This window comes from Mobula birostris, chromosome 3 (assembly GCF_030028105.1).
Source record: "Mobula birostris isolate sMobBir1 chromosome 3, sMobBir1.hap1, whole genome shotgun sequence".
NCBI lineage: Eukaryota > Metazoa > Chordata > Chondrichthyes > Myliobatiformes > Myliobatidae > Mobula > Mobula birostris.
This window is the reverse complement of record NC_092372.1, coordinates 185,930,361-185,948,560: the sequence shown is the minus strand read 5'-3', so window position 1 is coordinate 185,948,560 and position 18,200 is coordinate 185,930,361. Positions and strand designations below refer to the sequence as shown.

At 39.9% G+C, this 18,200-nt stretch overlaps 2 protein-coding genes across 3 annotated transcripts in view; both read right to left on the bottom strand.

Moving 5' to 3' along the window:
• msrb2 (methionine sulfoxide reductase B2) overlaps positions 1-559 on the bottom strand; it is a 32,401-nt gene extending 31,842 nt beyond the window's left edge. For both annotated transcript variants that reach the window (XM_072253830.1, XM_072253829.1), the window contains exon 1: positions 384-559. In XM_072253830.1, coding sequence (XP_072109931.1) covers positions 384-495 — 112 coding nt within the window. In that variant the 5' untranslated portion in view covers positions 496-559. The remainder of the gene's footprint in view (positions 1-383) is intronic.
• A 1,353-nt stretch (positions 560-1,912) lies between these two features.
• Positions 1,913-18,200, bottom strand: part of armc3 (armadillo repeat containing 3) — a 105,842-nt gene continuing 89,554 nt past the window's right edge. Inside the window, exons 16-18 of the mRNA XM_072253828.1 lie at positions 5,538-5,735; positions 2,492-2,654; positions 1,913-2,396 (exon numbers count right to left, since the gene is read on the bottom strand). Coding sequence (XP_072109929.1) covers positions 2,139-2,396; positions 2,492-2,654; positions 5,538-5,735 — 619 coding nt within the window. The 3' untranslated portion in view covers positions 1,913-2,138. The remainder of the gene's footprint in view (positions 2,397-2,491; positions 2,655-5,537; positions 5,736-18,200) is intronic.

The following is an 18,200-nucleotide window of genomic DNA, read 5'->3' as shown; positions in this document are numbered from 1 at the left end:
TGGCATCCCAGCCTGCCACTTTGGGCGGCAGAACAAGCAGGCGTACGATCACGTTACAGCCCTTGAATTGATACATTGCACCGATCTCCGGTTTCTACTTGGGCACCTAAACTTTATGTATGGCTAGTAACATCTCAAAAAGACGGAACACCCTGATACTAGAGCAGCCACATTCTCAACCTCGGGATCATCGTTATCTATACCGAGCTTTCATGGCAACACGCTGTCCAGACGTTTTTTTTTAAAACTTACCCGCTGGAGCAAATCGCCCGGAAACACTAAATACGCATACTGAGCACCGTGGAAATTTCCACTCAGACCAACTATGCAGCTCCGAGACACCGATGGTCACCACCGTGAAACCCAAGCACTGTTTCACTTACCTGCCTTTGCATGGACACGTCGTGACCACTGAAAACTCTTCGGAGCAATGATGCCCTTGACAAAGTTTCCTCCCAAGAAGACTTTGGAGAAACGAGCAACAAACCGAGCCATGTTTCACTACCGTAATCGATACCGCGGCGCAGCCGGGAGACCGCCCTCTCAACGCTTCCTTCTGGCTGCCTGACGTCGGCAGCTTATTAGCATGTTTTACCATATTTGGCAGCGTGTCAAAAAAAGAAAACAGAAAAATACTTCACTGTATTAAAACGACATTGATACTTTTCAAATATAAGGTTACAATTTTGTAGTATTTAAAGCAATGCGTTTTAAGCCTTGTTCTGTCAGCACTTCGATGATTTATAGGAACAGAGAAGGAGCTGGAAATACTCTGTACCTGTGGAGAGGTAACTAGCATTTCAGGTTAATAACTTTTAATCTGACTGGCTTCCAATCAACATTATTTCTAAAAAAAAAAAAAAAAAAAAAATTATTTCTGAATAAAGTATTTTTGGGAAAAAAAAACATTCACCGATGCCACGTGAGTGGCTGAAAGTGTGGAAATGTATGGAATGTAATGGTAATATCTGTAAAGGATTTACAGTCATTGAATGGTTTATTGTAAATAATTTTATTTTGAATAAATATAAAATAAGTATATTTTATTTTTTAAAAAATCAACATTCACCGACCAAAATGTTTGGGAGACAGTGACAGGAGAAAAATCTCAGACGCAGAAACAGAACTAAAAGGACAGCAAAGAAAAGTCTACTGTTCGAAAGTGACATGTTACAGAAGTCCATATATTTTTCCATATTCCAGCAGGAATGGGGAAATATTCCTATACATAATCACTTATTTTTGTAAGTCATAATTGTCTAGAAATCTGTCCATTATTATTGATGCACTATAGAAAGGGTGCTAGCTAGTTGTATCATAGCTGGGTATGGTAACTAGATTGCACTAAATTACAGAGTATTGAGGACACAGTTTAGCACACCATGGTCCCTGTCTATGTTTGTCACTACATCAGTAACCATCTAACGTTGTTCTTCTAGTATCTAGGGTCACATTCCCAGCATTATATCCTGGCAAATACAACAACAATTAATTTTAAGGAAGCACCCGAATATACAAAACATCCCAAGGTACAACACCCAGAGCATTTCCAAACAAAATTCAAGACTAATTCACATTTTGAGATATTAGGAGAGATGTCCAAAAGGTTGAAAAGAGAGGGGTAAAGTGCATCCCTCTCTGAATTACAAAGAAAGGAAAGAGAGGAGATGGAGAGATAGAGGGAATATTGGAGCTTAGAGGGCTGGCTGCTGAAGGCAGGCCACCAACGATGGAGCAATTCCAATTAGCGATAATAAAGAGGCTAAATTCCGGAGGAACAGTTTAATTTTAATAAAATATAATTCTATGATAACAATATTACTACACAGTGTAAAATTATAAAGAAGAACAAAATTCATTCACAACTTGTTGGAACACTAAAAGAATATTTCTCTTTATGGAATCCAGCAGCATCAAGGCATTCAGTTACATTCAAATATTCTTATTCAGTAATAAGTCAGGAACACAAAGAACTAATATAAAAAGTAAGCGAAAGAACCAAATAAATCTGAATGGCAAATTTATTGCTTTTTTAAATATGTTTTTTAAGATAGTTCGGCAACAATTTTAATGTGTATTATTTTTAAGGACAGTAGATGTAAATATATAACTACTCATTTTGTTTGCTCAAGGTGTTCTCAATGACAAGACATTTGTTTGCAACATTTACAATGCCGATGGCTACAACCTGTGCAAACATAGTGTGCTGCTTCAGCACTGTCAGTCTTCATTAACTGGCCGACTTGGTGCATGAGATCCACAATGTATGCCTTTGGAGGAATGAGAAGTCCAACTGTATCTAGAGGAGGGTGATCAATTAGCATGACTTCATTCCAGGCTCGGTTATACTCTCCACGAACAAGACTACAATTGATTCCTATTCTATCAGCTAAAGCCTGAAGGAAAATGGGACATCAACCATGTTATAACAGATACTTAAATGTTCACTTTGGAAACTTTATAATTACCTATAAATAGCACTAACTGTTACCTTGAATAGAAGTGCTCTGTGGTAGTAGATTCCTTTTTGAATTTTACCGATAGGAATAATGTTAGATTTTAATTCATACTTCAGTTCAGCAATGTGAAGTTCCCAAGTGAACTCATGAAACATTTCCTTGTCTACAGGTCCACCCATTTTATCAGAAACAAAGCTAGAATTGAAAATTGAACAAAGTTTAAAAGATGGTTGCAGACAATAAGCCCAAAGCATAGCACAAACACTGAAAAGGAAATGCTACGGGGAATTTTGAGGACTTTGAATTAAAGGCAGGAGGGGAAGCATTCATATTATCGCAAAATAAGTCTGGATAGATTTACTGATAAAGGCTTAAAGCAAAATTTAAATAATGATTCTTCTAGTTGTGATTTTGTAATAATTATTTGATCTCAACATCACTTTTAACATTTGCTGTACAATTTTTAAAAGAACAATAACATATAATTTGTTCAAGTGCAAAAAATGGAAAATATATGACTGTTTATGAAACTGATAAAAAAAATTGGTGAAATGTTCCCAGGGACTTTGAAATATAGCTAAAGACATCTAAAATCCAGATGACCAAGACAACTGCAGCTTCTCAAGCTTCAGACACCTGGAGGAGGTGTGAAAAAAAAACACAATAATGCTAAAGCATTTAGAGCTTGGGGCATTGGAAGAGGATGGTGGCAGGAAGGGGAATGTACCCGTACCACAATGTTAGAGCCTAAAAAAACTAATGTAGCTATTTGCAATAAGTTAACTTTGCCTGTCTAGTTTCTACTGAGCAGACACTTTCCCAATTTGCCTCGCCAATCACCAGCAAAAGTTCATCTGGAATTAAACTCAGGGCATTTATCTCTTAGTGGGCTTTCTCTTTAAGCTGGTGAACATCTACCTGAAAGTGATCCAATAGTGATCCTTGCCTTTTGAATTCAGAGCAATGAACTTATGGTAAACCTTTATAAAACACTAGATGGGCCTCTATTTTAAATTTTGGACACCATAATTTAAAGGCATTGTCAAGGCATTTTAGAGATTGCACAACCAGTGTACTTGAACAAAACCTGGGAAATGGAGCAACCTTAGTTGTCCTTAAAGTAGAGAAGGTTAATAAAATAACTTTGTTTAGGTGTTCAAAGTAATGAGTATTTATTAAAAAGGTAGAATAGTCAATAATCATCCAACATAGATAAGAAGTTACTGTCAAAAGCAAGAACAAGTGACACTATTTTACAAATGCTGAACGTACTGCTTGAAGAACTTTAGGAAACATTCAATAATGGCGTTCAAAAGAGAACTGGAGAAAAATGCCAAAAAAAAACTGGATTATAGGATAAGTGGACAGAACAGGCACACTGTTCCCTCTAAGTTGTGAGTGTGCAAGGCCGTGCAGTAACTGAACTGCTCCCACACACTTCGCTTTTGTTGCCATGCATCTTGAATTTTCTTACATATAATGTTAATGTTAGCATTTAAAGAGCTGTGCAGGTGTCAGGCTGTGTAAAAATTTCCCTGCTCAGAGCAATGGTTGGTTCACGCAGCTGTGTAAAAAATAGTGAGAACGTTGGACGTGCAGCATAGTGGCCTAGCGGTTAGCACAAGATCGATTCTTGATTCCCACCGCCATCTGTAAAGATTTTGTATGCTCGTCCTGTGACCGTGTGAGATTCCTCTGGGTGCTTCAGCCTCCTCCCACATTTCAGAGACATATAGTTAGATTTAGTAAGTTATGGGTATACTATGTTGGTGTTAGAAGTGTGGCGACACTTGCACAATTTTTCTGATTTGATTTGATGCAAATGATGCATTTCACTATATGTTTCAATGTACATATGACAAATAAAGCTAATCCTTAAGTCTTTTAAAAGTGCAAAGTGTAGGATTAATTGCTAACACACACAGTCAGTTGTCATTTTTGTCAAAATAGTGGCAGCAAAGTTTTACGTGATTTCATGTTAATGGAGAAGGATGGAGGCCAGCTGGAGGACCACAAAAAGGAAAAAAAATAATAGATGGAGGAGGCTGTCAGCAACAGATAAACTGAGATAAAAGGGAAATTGAAGTTAGATGATGTGAAAGTAGTGGAAGTTCACAGTCATGATGATGGTATAGAGGGGTAGTCCAAAAGAATAGTGGATGCACCTTTACCAGAAGCACGACAGTGATTCAAGAAGATAAATTAAGGATAAACAATAAGCACTGGTCCTTCTAGCAATGCCCACAACCCAAGAAAATGAGTAAATGGAAAAGATAAATTGATTGTAGTGATTCAAACAAGAAGTTGCTGGTTAGAAAAGCATGAATTTGGGAGGGAAAGAAGGCTGGAACTAGGGCAGTAGTTGGCAAAGGTAGATCAGTTGAGAGTATTTCTTTTCAGGGCAGGAGTGACATCAGATTTGACGGATAAGGAAACAGTAGAGAGGACAAACTGTAAACATTATTGTCAACATGGTAGGAAAGAATGTTGGTTTTCAGATGACAAGAGAGTAGAAGGAAGTGGCTCTCATGCTCAAGGTTATTTCAGAGATCATAAAGGGAAATGGTGAGAGATAGAGCTGAGGCTGGGGAGTAAAATTAGTTGGACTGGTGAGGGTGAAGCTGCAACAGGTCTACAATGGATCTAACCTTACTGGCTCCCTACTCTGCTTTGGAACAACCAGACAACAGCAACATGAAGCTGCTGTTTATCTATTATCACTCACTGTTTAATATCTTCATTCCCTCAGTATTAATCACCAAGCTTTTAAACTTGGGTCTCTGTACCTTCCTCTGCATCTGGGTTCCTGACTTCCTCATCAGGAGATGACAGTAAGTCTGGAACAGCTGCTTCCTCTCCGTCATCCGATTTCTGAACAGCCTATGAACTCATCAGCTCTACCTCATTATTCCTTTTTTTTTTGCACTATTTACTTATTTTGTAATTTTTAGTAATTTTGTCTTTACATTGTACTGCTGTCACAAAGCAACAAATTTCATGATAGTGATAATGAACCTAATTCTGATTATGGAAAGGAAACAGCAGAAGCAATGAACCTTGGTGTAGTAAAATACTTACAGTGCAAGAGATACCACTTGATCTCTCATATTGGGGAGTGGTAAAATACTATTTGTAACTTCACTGATAAAAGAATCAAAAAGCACATCATAAGAAGGTTCCCATTGTTTGTTTTTCTCTTCCTCCTCAGCCTTGGTTTGTAGAGTTTCGCCTTCTTTAAATTTTTCTTCTTCTTTTTTTCCTCTACCTTTTCCTTTGCTGTATGTCATGAAATAAAATTGAGCTCATTAAGATGAGGACAAAGATAGGGTTATACAGCTACTGTATGCAGCATGGAATCAAACTTTTCTGCTCACTAGTCAATGCCAACCAAGATTTCTAACTGAGCAAATCCCATTTACCTTTTCTATCCAACTGTCCAATGCCAATGGATCTACAGTAGGCGATCGCTTAAGGAGGCTGGAGTCAAAACAAAGCTCTGTCATTACCACAACACTTCTCTCAATTTTCCCCTAACAAACTTCCAGAAGGAGTGGAGCTAATCTTCGGAAGTAATGGGAAATATTGATATCTCTGATGACAGCCCAATGGTTAATTCTGGTCTAAGGCATTTGTTGCCTTGAGAATTGTTTTGAGTCATATCTCTACACTTCAAAATTCATTTATCAAGATTCAAAGTTGTCTTTCATTGATATGATAAAAAAAGTTTGTTTTATTTATTAATTTCTCAGGTTCTGTGCATCACTGGCAAGAGTTAGAATTCATTACCCAATCTCTATTGCCTCTTAACCAAGTGAATGGCTTGCTAGGCTATTTCAGATGACTTTAATAGTCAAATATATTACTGTGGGTCTGGAGTCACATACTGATCAGGCTGGATAAGAACGGCAGATTTTCTCCCCTGAAGAATGTCTGTCTTCTGCTTAGACCATTGTAGATGACAAACACAGGAATCCATGTACTTGAATCTCTAACTGAACTGCCTATGAAAAATCTGTAGGTGAACTTAATAGAATTAACTGCAAATATCACTGCTAATTCAAATCCAAAGTAAATTTATCTTCAAAGTACATATATTTACCGTCTATGTGAGATGATGGGCCATTCGAGAGACTCTGAGACTTTTACTGTGCCATGGTCTGTTCTTATCAAATTACGGTATTGCTTTGCACTGGTGTAACTATATGTTATAATTCTGTGGTTTTTGTTAGTTTTTAAGTCGGTTTGTCATGTGTTTTCATGATATCTTTCTGGAAAAACATTCTTATCATTTCTTAATGCATGCATTACTAAATGACAATAAAAGGGGACTGCGTGTCCTCATAATCATAATAATAATAATAATCATAATATGTCACCCCACAGAACGCTGAGATGCATTTCCTTATGGACAATCACAGTAAATACAAGAAATACAATAGAATCAATGAAAGGCCTTACCAACAGGACGATCAAACAATCAATGTGCAAAGGACAACACACTATGCAAATACAAAAGAGGAAAACATAACAAAAATAAATAAATAAACAACAAATATTGAGAACATGAGATGAACAGTCTTTGAAAGTGAGCCCCTAGGTTGTGGGATCAGTTCATTGATGGGACAAGTGATGTTATTTGCTCTGGTTCGATTGCCTGGTGGTTGAGGAGTAATGACTGTTCCTGAACCTGGTGGTGTGGGATCTGAGGCTCCTGTACCATCTTCTTGAAGGCAGTAGTGAGAAGAGAGCATGGCCTGGGTGGTCGGGATCCTTGATGGTGGATGCTGCTTTCCTCAACAGTGCTCCAGGTAGATGTGCTCAATGGTGGAGAGGACTTAACTGAGATGGACTGGACCATATCCACCACTTTTGTAGGCTTTTCCATTCAAGGGCACTGGTGTTTCCATACCAGGCTGTTATGCAACCAGTCAATATACTTTCTACCACACATCTATAGAAGTTGAAATGAACTTGCTCTCATTAGATGAATAATCACTTCACAATGGAACAATTGCCCATTAAAAAGTTCAGGACAAGGAATCCATCCTAAAATATTCCTGTGGAACTGAATAGCACCATTGCACTTCAGTATATTTTTAAAGTTGCTATTGATGAAGCTAGTATTTTTGCAAGGCACACATTTATTTTGTCTCCATTGTTGCCCTGACAAAATGGTGATATGTCTTCTTAAAATGATGTGGTTTCGAGTTGTAAAGGTCCTGTCGTAACATGAATAAGTGGCTGTTTCAAGATTAAAATACCAAAATGGCAAAAGATTGATCAGATTATGATTTAACATTTATACCAAGGCCTTCCAACTGACTGAGGGCAGAAGCTTGGCGGGAGTGAGGAGTGATTGTTACAGATTCTTCAGTAGGTTGCTGATACACAACACGCAGATGGTAAACACAGCAGCCATGATATGCTGGTGGTGAATGGTAGTACATTCAGGAAATGGATGACATGATGTTGAGATTCTAGAATGTTTTTGAATGATGTTGAGGTACTAGAATGTGTTTGCAACTTCACCCACCTAAGCACACACAAGGTAGTTCATCACACTTAGAAAAGATAGAAAAGGCATGTAAAAAGGGTATTGTTACGATTGTCACAGGGAGTTTCAATATGCGGGCAGACTGAGAAAATCAGGTTGGTTCTACATCCCAGGAGAGGGAATTTGTAGAATGCCTTCAAGATGGCTTTTTAGTTCAGTCCGCGAGAGAAAAAACAACAATTCTGGATGGGGTTTTGTGTAATGAACCAGATTTGATTTGGGAGACTAAGGTAAAGGAACACATAGGAGACGGTGACCATAATGTAATAGAATTCACCCTGCAGTTTGAAGGGGGGAAAGATAAAATCAGATGTATCAGTATTATACTGGAGTAAAGAGAATTACAGAGGCATGAGAGAGGAACTGGCCAGAGTTGATTGGAAGGGGCCACTACCAAGGATGACAATGAAACAGAATGGCTAGTTTCGCAGGGAAATTTGGATGCTGCAAGATAGATACATCCCTAAGAGGAAGTATTCTAAGGGAGGACGATGCAACCGTGTCTGACAAGGGAAGGCATATAATAATGTTAAAATTACTGGGAAATTTGAGGATTGGGAAGCTTTTAAAAACCAACAGAAGACAACTAAAAGAATCATAAGGAGAGAAAAGATTTAATATGGTAAGCTAACTAATAATATAAAAGATATATCAAAAGTTTTTTCAGATATATAAAGAGCAAAAGAGAGGCAAGAGTAGAAATTGGACCATTAGAAAATGACACTGGAGAGTTAGTAATGGGGGAGGGGGGGAAACAAAGAAGTAGTGGATGAACTTAATAAGTACTTTGCATCAGTCTTCATTGTGGAAGGCACTAGCAGTATGCCAGAAATACGAGTGATGTCGGGAGGGGTACAGAAGTGAGTATAGTTGCTATTACTAAGAAGAAGGTGCTTGGGAAGCTGAAGGGTTTGAAGTAGGTAAGTCACCTAGACCAGATGAACTGCACCTTAGGATACTGAAAGACGTAGTGAAGAGATTGTGGAGGCATTAGCAATAATCTTCCAAGAATCACTACATTCTGGAATGGTTCTGGAGGCCTGTAGAATTACAAATATCACTCCACTCTTCCAAAAGGGAGGGAGGAAGAAGAAAGGAAATTATAAACCAGTTAGCCTGACTTCAGCAGTTGGGAAGATGTTGGAGTCTATTACTAAGGATGAGGTTTTGTTGTGCTCGGAGGCACATGATAAACTAGGCCAAACTCAGCATGGCTTCCTTCAGGGGAAGGTTTGCCTGACAAATCTGTTGGAACTCTTTGAGGAAATAACAGGCAGGATAGACACAGGACAGTCAGTGGATGTTGTTTATTTGGATTTTCAGAAGGCCTTTGACAAGGTTCCACACAGGAGGCTGCTTAACAAGATAAGAGCACAACATATTCCAGGAAAGATACTAGCATGAACAAAAGATTGGCTGACTGGCAGGAGGCAAAGAGTGGGAATAAACGGGCCTTTTCTAGTTGGCTGCTGGTGACTAATGGTGTTCAGTAGGGGATAGTAACGGGACAGCTTCTTTTCCCACTATATGTCAACAATTTAAATGAAGGAATTGATGGCTTTGTGGCCAAGTTTGTAGACGATATGAAGGTAGGTGGAGGAGTAGGTTGTGTTGAGGAAGCAGAGTCTGCAGAATGACTTGGACAGATTGGCAAAAAAGTGACCGATGGAATATCGTGTATGGAAGTTTATGGTCATGCATTTCGATAGAAGGAATAAAGGCAATGACCGACTTCAAAATAGAGAAAAAATTCAAAACTCAGAGGTGCAAAGGAACTTAGGAGTCCTTGTGCAAGATTCCCTAAAGGTTAACTTGCAGGCTGAGTCAGTGGTAAGTAAGGAAAATGCAATGTTATCACTTATTTCACGGAAGTATAAAAACAAGGATGTTTTGCTGAGACTTTGTAAGACATTTGTGAGACAGAACTTGGGAGCCTTGGGAGCAGTTTGGGGCGTCTTGTCCAAGATGTGCTGGCATTGAAGAGGGTCCACAGGAGGTTCATAAGAACGATTCCAGGAATGAAAGGGTTAATGTATGAGGTGCATTTGACAGTTCTGGGCCTATATTTGCTGGAGTTTAAAACAATGGTTGGGGGGGAATTTCACTGAAACCTATCAAATATTGAAAGGCCTAGGTAGAGTGGATGTGGAGAGGATGTTTCCAATAGTGAAGGAGTCTAGGAACAAAGGGTACCAGCTTCAGGATAGAGGGACATCCAATTAGAATGGAGATGAGGAGCAATTTCTTGAGCCAGAGGGTAGTGAAACTGTGGAATTCATTGCCACAGATAGCTGTGGAGGCCACGTCATTGAGTAAATTTAAAGTGGTGGTTGATTTCCTGATTAGTCAGGGTGTCAAAGCTAAAGGGGAAAAGACAGAAGAATGGGGTTGAGAGGGAAATTAAATCAGCAATGATGGAATGGCATAAACCTGCTCCTATATCTTATGGCCTTATAGGTGATACTAAGATTTTGGGAAGTCGTGAGGTAACCCACTCCCAGAGGAAACCCAGGTCTCTAATAGCCACAGAATACTATCCTGTGAGAATGGTGCAGCAGAGCTTAAGGACAGAGGTAATGATCCAGAATAATGAAGATGCGGGAAGGATTTAGTAATGCCAAAGCTTTTAGGATGAAAGTTGGCCAAAGTTCAATGGAACAATACCCTAGCAGGGATGACAGTGGAACAGCAATGGCAAGTATTTCTGGGAATAATGAGGAAGGTGCAGGATCAGTTCATTCCAAAGAGGAAGAAAGATCCTAAGGGAAGTAAGGGGAAGCCGTGGCTGACAAGGGAAGTAATGGACAGTATAAAAATAAAAGAGAAGAAGTATAACATAGCAAAGACGTGAGGGAAGCCGGAGGACTGGGAAACTTTTAAAGAGCAACAGAAGGTAACTAAAAAGGCAATACGCGGAGAAAAAATGCGGTATGGAGGTAAACTAGCCGAGAATATAAAGGAGAATAGTAAAAGCTTCTTTAGGTGTGTGAAAAGGAAAAAAGTAGTTAAGACCAAAATTGGGCCCTTGAAGACAGAAGCGGGTGAATTTATTATGGGGAACACGGAAATGGCAGACGAGTTGAACAGGTACTTTGGATCAGTCTTCACTGGGGAAGACACAAACAACCTCCCAGATGTAATAGTGACCAAAGAATCTAGGGTAATGGATGAACTGAAGGAAATTTATATTAGGCAGGAAATGGCGTTGGATAGGCTGTTGGGTCTGAAGGCTGATAAGTCCCCGGGACCTGATGGTCTGCATCCCAGGGTACTTAAGGAGGTGGCTTTAGAAATCGTGGACGCATTGGTAATCATTTTCCAATGTTCTATAGATTCAGGATCAGTTTCTGTGGATTGGAGAGTGGCTAATGTTGTCCCTCTCTTCAAGAAGGGAGGAAGAGAGAAGACGGAATTATAGACCCCTTAGCCTGACGTCGGTAGTGGGAAAGATGCTGGAGTCAATTATAAAAGATGAAATTACAACACATCTGGATAGCAGTAACAGGATCAGTCCAAGTCAGCATGGATTTACGAAGGGGAAATCGTGCTTGACTAATCTTCTGGAATTTTTTGAGGATGTAACTATGAAAATGGACAAGAGAGAGCCAGTGGATGTAGTGTACCTGGACTTTCAGAAAGCCTTTGATAAAGTCCCACATAGGAGATTAGTGGGCAAAATTAGGGCACATGGTATTGGGGGCAGAGTACTGACATGGATTGAAAATTGGCTGGCTGACAGAAAACAAAGAGTAGCGATTTACGGGTCCCTTTCGGAATGGCAGGCGGTGACTAGTGGAGTACCGCAAGGTTCAGTGCTGGGACCGCAGCTGTTTACAATATATATTAATGAGTTAGATGAGGGAATTAAAAGTAACATTAGCAAATTTGCTGATGACACAAAGCTGGGTGGCAGTGTGAAATGTGAGGAGGATGTTATGAGAATGCAGGGTGACTTGGACAGGCTGGGTGAGTGGGCGGATGCATGGCAGATGCAGTTTAATGTGGATAAATGTGAGGTTATCCATTTTGGTGGTAAGAACGGGAAGGCAGATTATTATCTAAATGGAGTCAAGTTAGGAAAAGGGGAAGCACAACGAGATCTAGGTGTTCTTGTACATCAATCACTGAAAGCAAGCATGCAAGTACAGCAGGCAGTGAAGAAAGCTAATGGCATGCTGGCCTTCATAACAAGGGGAATTGAGTATAAGAGCAAAGAGGTCCTTCTGCAGCTGTACAGGGCCCTGGTGAGACCACACCTGGAGTACTGTGTGCAGTTTTGGTCTCCAAATTTGAGGAAGGATATTCTTGCTATTGAGGGAGTGCAGCGTAGGTTCACAAGGTTAATTCCCGGGATGGCGGGACTGTCATATGTCGAAAGACTAGAGCGACTGGGCTTGTATACTCTGGAATTTAGAAGGCTGACAGGGGATCTTATTGAAACATATGAGATTATTAAGGGATTGGACACACTGGAGGCAGGAAGCATGTTCCCACTGATGGGTGAGTCCAGAACCAGAGGCCACAGTTTAAGAATAAGGGGTAGGCCATTTAGAACAGAGTTGAGGAAAAACTTTTTCACCCAGAAAGTGGTGGATATATGGAATGCTCTGCCACAGAAGGCTGTGGAGGCCAAGTGTCTGGATGCTTTCAAGAAAGAGATGGATAGAACTCTTAAAGATAGCGGAATCAAAGGTTATGGGGATAAGGCAGGAACTGGATACTGATTGTGTATGATCAGCCATGATCACAGTGAATGGCGGTGCTGACTTGAAGGGCTGAATGGCCTACTCCTGCACCTATTGTCTATTGTCTATTGATGACCAATAACTCCTCATTTAAGGGGCAAACGTTACTTGTGACAACCACCTCAAGCCTGGATGTTACCTACATAAGCAATGGGCTGCTTCATTATCAGAGGAATGCTAGTGTTGTACAATATCTTGAATGGAAGGTATCTTCTTGTTCAGGTAGGCACAGAAGTCTTACTGCTATTTGAAAAAGAATATGCAACTCTCAACATAACCTGTCATTTTCTCCACCCCCCCCCCCAGCCAATTATTATCAGCATGTATAAAACAAAAAAAATGTACATCTGGAAGGATAAAATAAAATACTGGAGATAATCAGAAGGTCAGGTAAACTGCTGAGAACCAAAGAGTCAGTGTTTCTGGTTAATGCCTAATGTGCTTACTATTTCCAGCATTTTCAAATTTTGTATCAGCAGGAAGGATTTGTTTGCTGTTTTGAAATATTTTACTCTGGAAAGATTTGCTCACATCTGTTTTAATAAAAAGCGAACTTTAAAACATCAGCAATACAACTCACAAAATCTTTCAAGCAACATCTCATAGTGTAAATTGCAGTGTACTGATACTGAAACAAGCACACTTCCTGTTTCATGGCCGACGAAGGTACGGTAGTTTCCAGAAAGATAGTGGTGCATTCGATTGCAGTGGCTTCCACAGGGTCAAGCGAAGGTTTTATTGCCGTAATTTTTATGATTGTAAGTACCTGCTGGTCATTATTAACTTAAAGTACTGCAGGGCTATGCGATCAGTGAGTTGCTCGAGAAACTGAAGGAGCTGGACTTGGTCTGGATTGTGCAGCTGCCTGCGTCAGAGAGGCATCAGAGGGGTCAGTGTGCAGTCTAACAATGGGTGATAATCTTAGTCACTTTTATTGTGATTGTAACATCCTGCTGGACATTGTTAATGTGGAATGCTGCAAGTTCGATTCACTGATTTATTGGGAAATGGCAGGAGGGCTGTATGGCTTCAGTCATAGCAAGGACTAGGCCTCAGACCCTGGTGTTGCCTGGTTACAGGCAACCAGGAGAGAGGCATCGGAGTCTGAGTGCTCCACCAGAGGCACTGTGGCATGGCGCCCACGTGGAGTTGGTGCTGACCTCCAGTGTTTGCTCAGCAGAAGACAAGCCCTATTGTGTTCAATGGCAAATTGCTGCAACATACACAGCCTCAGGGTCTTGGACTATATATATACTTAGTGTGACTGTATTTTACTGATATCTTATGTGCTACATGTGCCTTGTGCTTTGTATGACTGTTGGTATTGTGTTTGGCCCTGGAGTAACATTGTTTTGTTTGGATGTATTCAGTATTCATGTATATGGTTGAATGACAATTAAACTTGAACTTGAACATGAACTACATAACCTTACATCCACAATCTCTATGCTTCAACTGGCCCACCAACCTCATTATCTTTAGCAACAACCCTCTACATCTCACATCACCAATCTTCAGAAAAGAGGAAGAGCTGGGAGTAGACTAATAGTATTATTTTAAAAATTAACGTTAAGCACCATCACAGAGAAGATTTTTTTTATAGTCTGACCCAGAAATTATATTCACATTGCACTAGATCTGCAAATGGTACCAGCTTAGAATGGCATCTTGGTTTGCAGCTAATGGGACCAACTTAGATGAGCACCTTGGTGAATATGAGGAGCAGCAGCTTAGGAGGGTTAATGGTGCCTAATGGCGAGCCCTTTGCTTGCATCTTCGGAAGCAGCTTTAATATCTCTATTTTTCCCTTTCAGGGTTCTTTTGAAGACGCTGACCTGGAGTTACACGCTGACTTCGGTTCTTTGCAGGAATAGGACCCACTCTTGGAGTTTCACAACTGGCCTTTATTCGGCACACCAAGGGCTCGGCCTGAGAGCTCAGCTTACCTTCGGAGGGCCAAGACTAGTGGCTCTGGAGACAGGCAGATCAAATGTCCGTGTCCGGGCAGGAGATCAGTGTGTTGTGAGAGATGGAAGATCTGGGGCTATGTGCCCAGAGACCTGAGATCTTTAGGCACAGAGCTTGGAAAAAATGATGCAACGGAATGTTAACATCGTAAACCAGCAAGTTGTTTGTTATGTCTCCCCTCGCGCTGTGAAACGGAGACATCTCTTTCTCCCTTATTAGGGAGACAGAGAGCCTGTGGTATGTCGAATACCGGTGAACAGGTTGTCTTTGGAGTACTGCAAGTCTGTGCCTTTGCTGTTGCTGGTGCTCACGCTTCAGTGCTCAGTGGTGGGTGCCAATGCTTTTTTTTTGCCGGTGGGGGGAGGGGGGATCATTGCTTGCTGCTGCTTACGTGCGGGAGAGAGGGGAGCAGGGGGGCCTTTGGTGTTCCAACTTTTAACTGTCATTCATTCTTTGGGGGCATTCCTCTGTTTTCGTGGATGGTTGTGAAGAAAATGTATTTCAGGATGAATATTGTATACATTTCTCTGACATTAAATGTACCTTTGAAACCTTTGAACCAAATGGGCCAATGGTCCTGTTTTGTTGCTGTATTATTCTAAAACTCAATGACTCTTAATCTCATATTGTGAACAATGATTCATTCATTGTAAACCTATCAGGAACATTGAATTAGGAAATTATTTTATCTGATTAACAAAATGGATAAAATAAATGACATTCTCGTCAAACATACTTAATTAAGACAAACCAAACCTCTTTGGTATGTTTTGTTGGAAAATGACACCAAGATGAATCACTTCCACTTCATCTGTTGTTTTTCTCGGAAGTCTATCATTTTCTGAAATTACTATGACTGAAAATCCTCCAGTTGATTTCAACAAATTGTATGATGATATAATTCAATGCCTATTTTAAAAGCCTATATCTGTTTTATATAATATATACTACCTTTATAATGTATAAGTTTGTACAATTTGTATAGAAGTAAAGCTGACTGCTGAATAGGCCTAATGCTGAGAAACATGAAACTGGGCACAGTAACATAGTGGTTAGCACAGCACTTTACAGTACCAGAGACCCAGATTCAGTTCCTGCTGCAGCCTGTAAGGTGTTCTCCCTGTGACCACATGGGTTTCCTCCAGGTATTCCTGTTTCCTCCCACAGTCCAAAGACATACCGGTTTGTGGGTTATTTCATCATTGTAAATTGCCCCGTGATTAGGCTTGGGCTAAATTGAGGGACTACTGGACAGTGCAGCTCGAAGGGCTGGAAAGGCCTATTTCATGCTGTAGCTCAATAAATAAATAAATAAAACATTTCAGATTATTTATTGTTGGAAAAATATAATTACGGTATTATGCTTACATGGGGAATGTCCATTATAAATGTACATTGTGGAATTTATAATGGACATGTAATACTATAATGATAAAAAAATTAACAAATAAAAGCAGTATTGTACATGATGTTTCCTGACTTCAAACATTTTGCACCATAGTATCTGCCTATTTTGACCTTCATATCATCACTGTCTTTGCTGTTATGGAGGTCACTCAACTCCTGTTGAAACACTTGTCCATTCCTGTTGAAACACTTGTTCAGTAGACTCTAGTCCAATTTCTCATCTTACACCATCCGAATGTTTGATACCATCAAAACTCTGCTGCTTGTATCTTAATTCTCAAGTGTTCATCCAACACCCCTCTGCTTTCCAGCCTTCAGTGCAATTCAATCCACCAGCAGATATATTTAAAAATTCAACACTTGTTCAAATGCGTTCATGGCTTCCCATGCTATCTCTGCAAATATACCCATCCCTATATCCTCTTGAGCATGTTATACTCCAATGCTGGCCTTTTCTAAACCACCCTGACCCCTACTTCCGAAGACCCATAATTCGCAGATGTGTTTTTAGCTTAATTGGTCTCAAACTCTGCAATTCTTTTATAAAAGCTCTACCACTTTCCTTTAAGAAGATTTAAAATTTACCTCTGACCAATATTTTAGTCTTTCAACTGATGCTTTGCAACAATATTCCCAGTAACAGAAAAAAAACATTATATACAGGGCAAATAATGCTGAAGAGCCAAATACGTTCCTTCTGCCATATCTGAATGATTATATGCAGCTAATTATTTTAAAGTAGATAGAAAACACATAATTACTCTCAATATTTCCACTGACTATCAATCAAAACCTGAAAATACCACTGCATTATGTTGAGATCTCATTTTGCAAAGCTTTACGGAACTGCTACAGATAGAGCTAGATAAGACAATGAGTAATGGAACATACTTTAGTCAATTGTTAAATTTTGGTTACACAACAGTATCTCTTCAATTTAATCTAAAAGGAGCATATTTTAGTTCGTTTCTAATAAGTTGGCAGATCAATTTTTGATTATCCCTTCCTACAGAGAAGACTTAAGATTAGTACTATAACTAGTTGCATGCAAAAGGTAGAGCCTAACTAGTCAGTAACCTGCCAGATTGAGGTACTGAGCTGGTACTGAAATTGACGGGGTTGAATCCGGATACTTAGAAATGTTTGCAAACAGGTGGTAAATTGGCACATCTGGTGAAACTACTGTTTCTCAGCTCCAATGAGGTGGATTCAATCCTGACCTCTCGTGCTGACTGTGAAATTTGCATATTTCTTTGTGATCACATGAATTTCCTCAAGTGCTGCAGTTTCCTCCCAAATCCCAAAGATTTTAGTGTGTCAGTGAGAGATTGAATCTGGGGGAATTGGTAGAAATGTGGAAAGAATAAAATAGGCTTGCTGTAGGATTCTCGTAATAGCCACCTGCGAGTCAGTGGGCAAAGGGCATATTCCATGCTGTATGACTCTTTGACAACTTGCTTTGAAAATCTTGAGGAGAGTGATATGACCACTGATTACTGTGCAGTACTGGACAAATGACTAAGAGAAAAAATTCTGGTTAATTAGATGAGTGAGATTTTGTCCCCAGTGTCAGAACATCAAAAACCAGAGGGAGGAGGGTGGAGGGGAAGATCTGCTTCGTGGTAGGATGCCATTATAGATGGTGTAAGTTGGAGAATGATGTGCTGGATATGAAGGCTCAGAGTGGAAGATAGATGCTATGACCAAGAAACACTCTAGTGCCCTTCCCTCCACAGAACTCTAAGGAAATAGACCGTAGTTAGCATGGTTTCTTGTCTGACAAATCTCTTGGAATTCTTTGAAGAAATAACAAGCAAGCTTTTGACAAGGTGCCACACATGAGGTTGCTTAACAAGCTATGAGCCCATGGTATTACAGGAAAGATTCTAACGTGGATAAAGCAGTGGCTAATTGGCAGGAGGCAAAGAGTGGGAATAAAGGGAGCCTTTTCTGGTTGGCTGCCAGTGACTAGTGGTGTTCCAAATGGGTCTGTGTTGGGACGAATTCTTTTTACGTTATATGTCAATGATTTGGATGATGGAATTGATCGCTTTGTTGTAAAGTTTG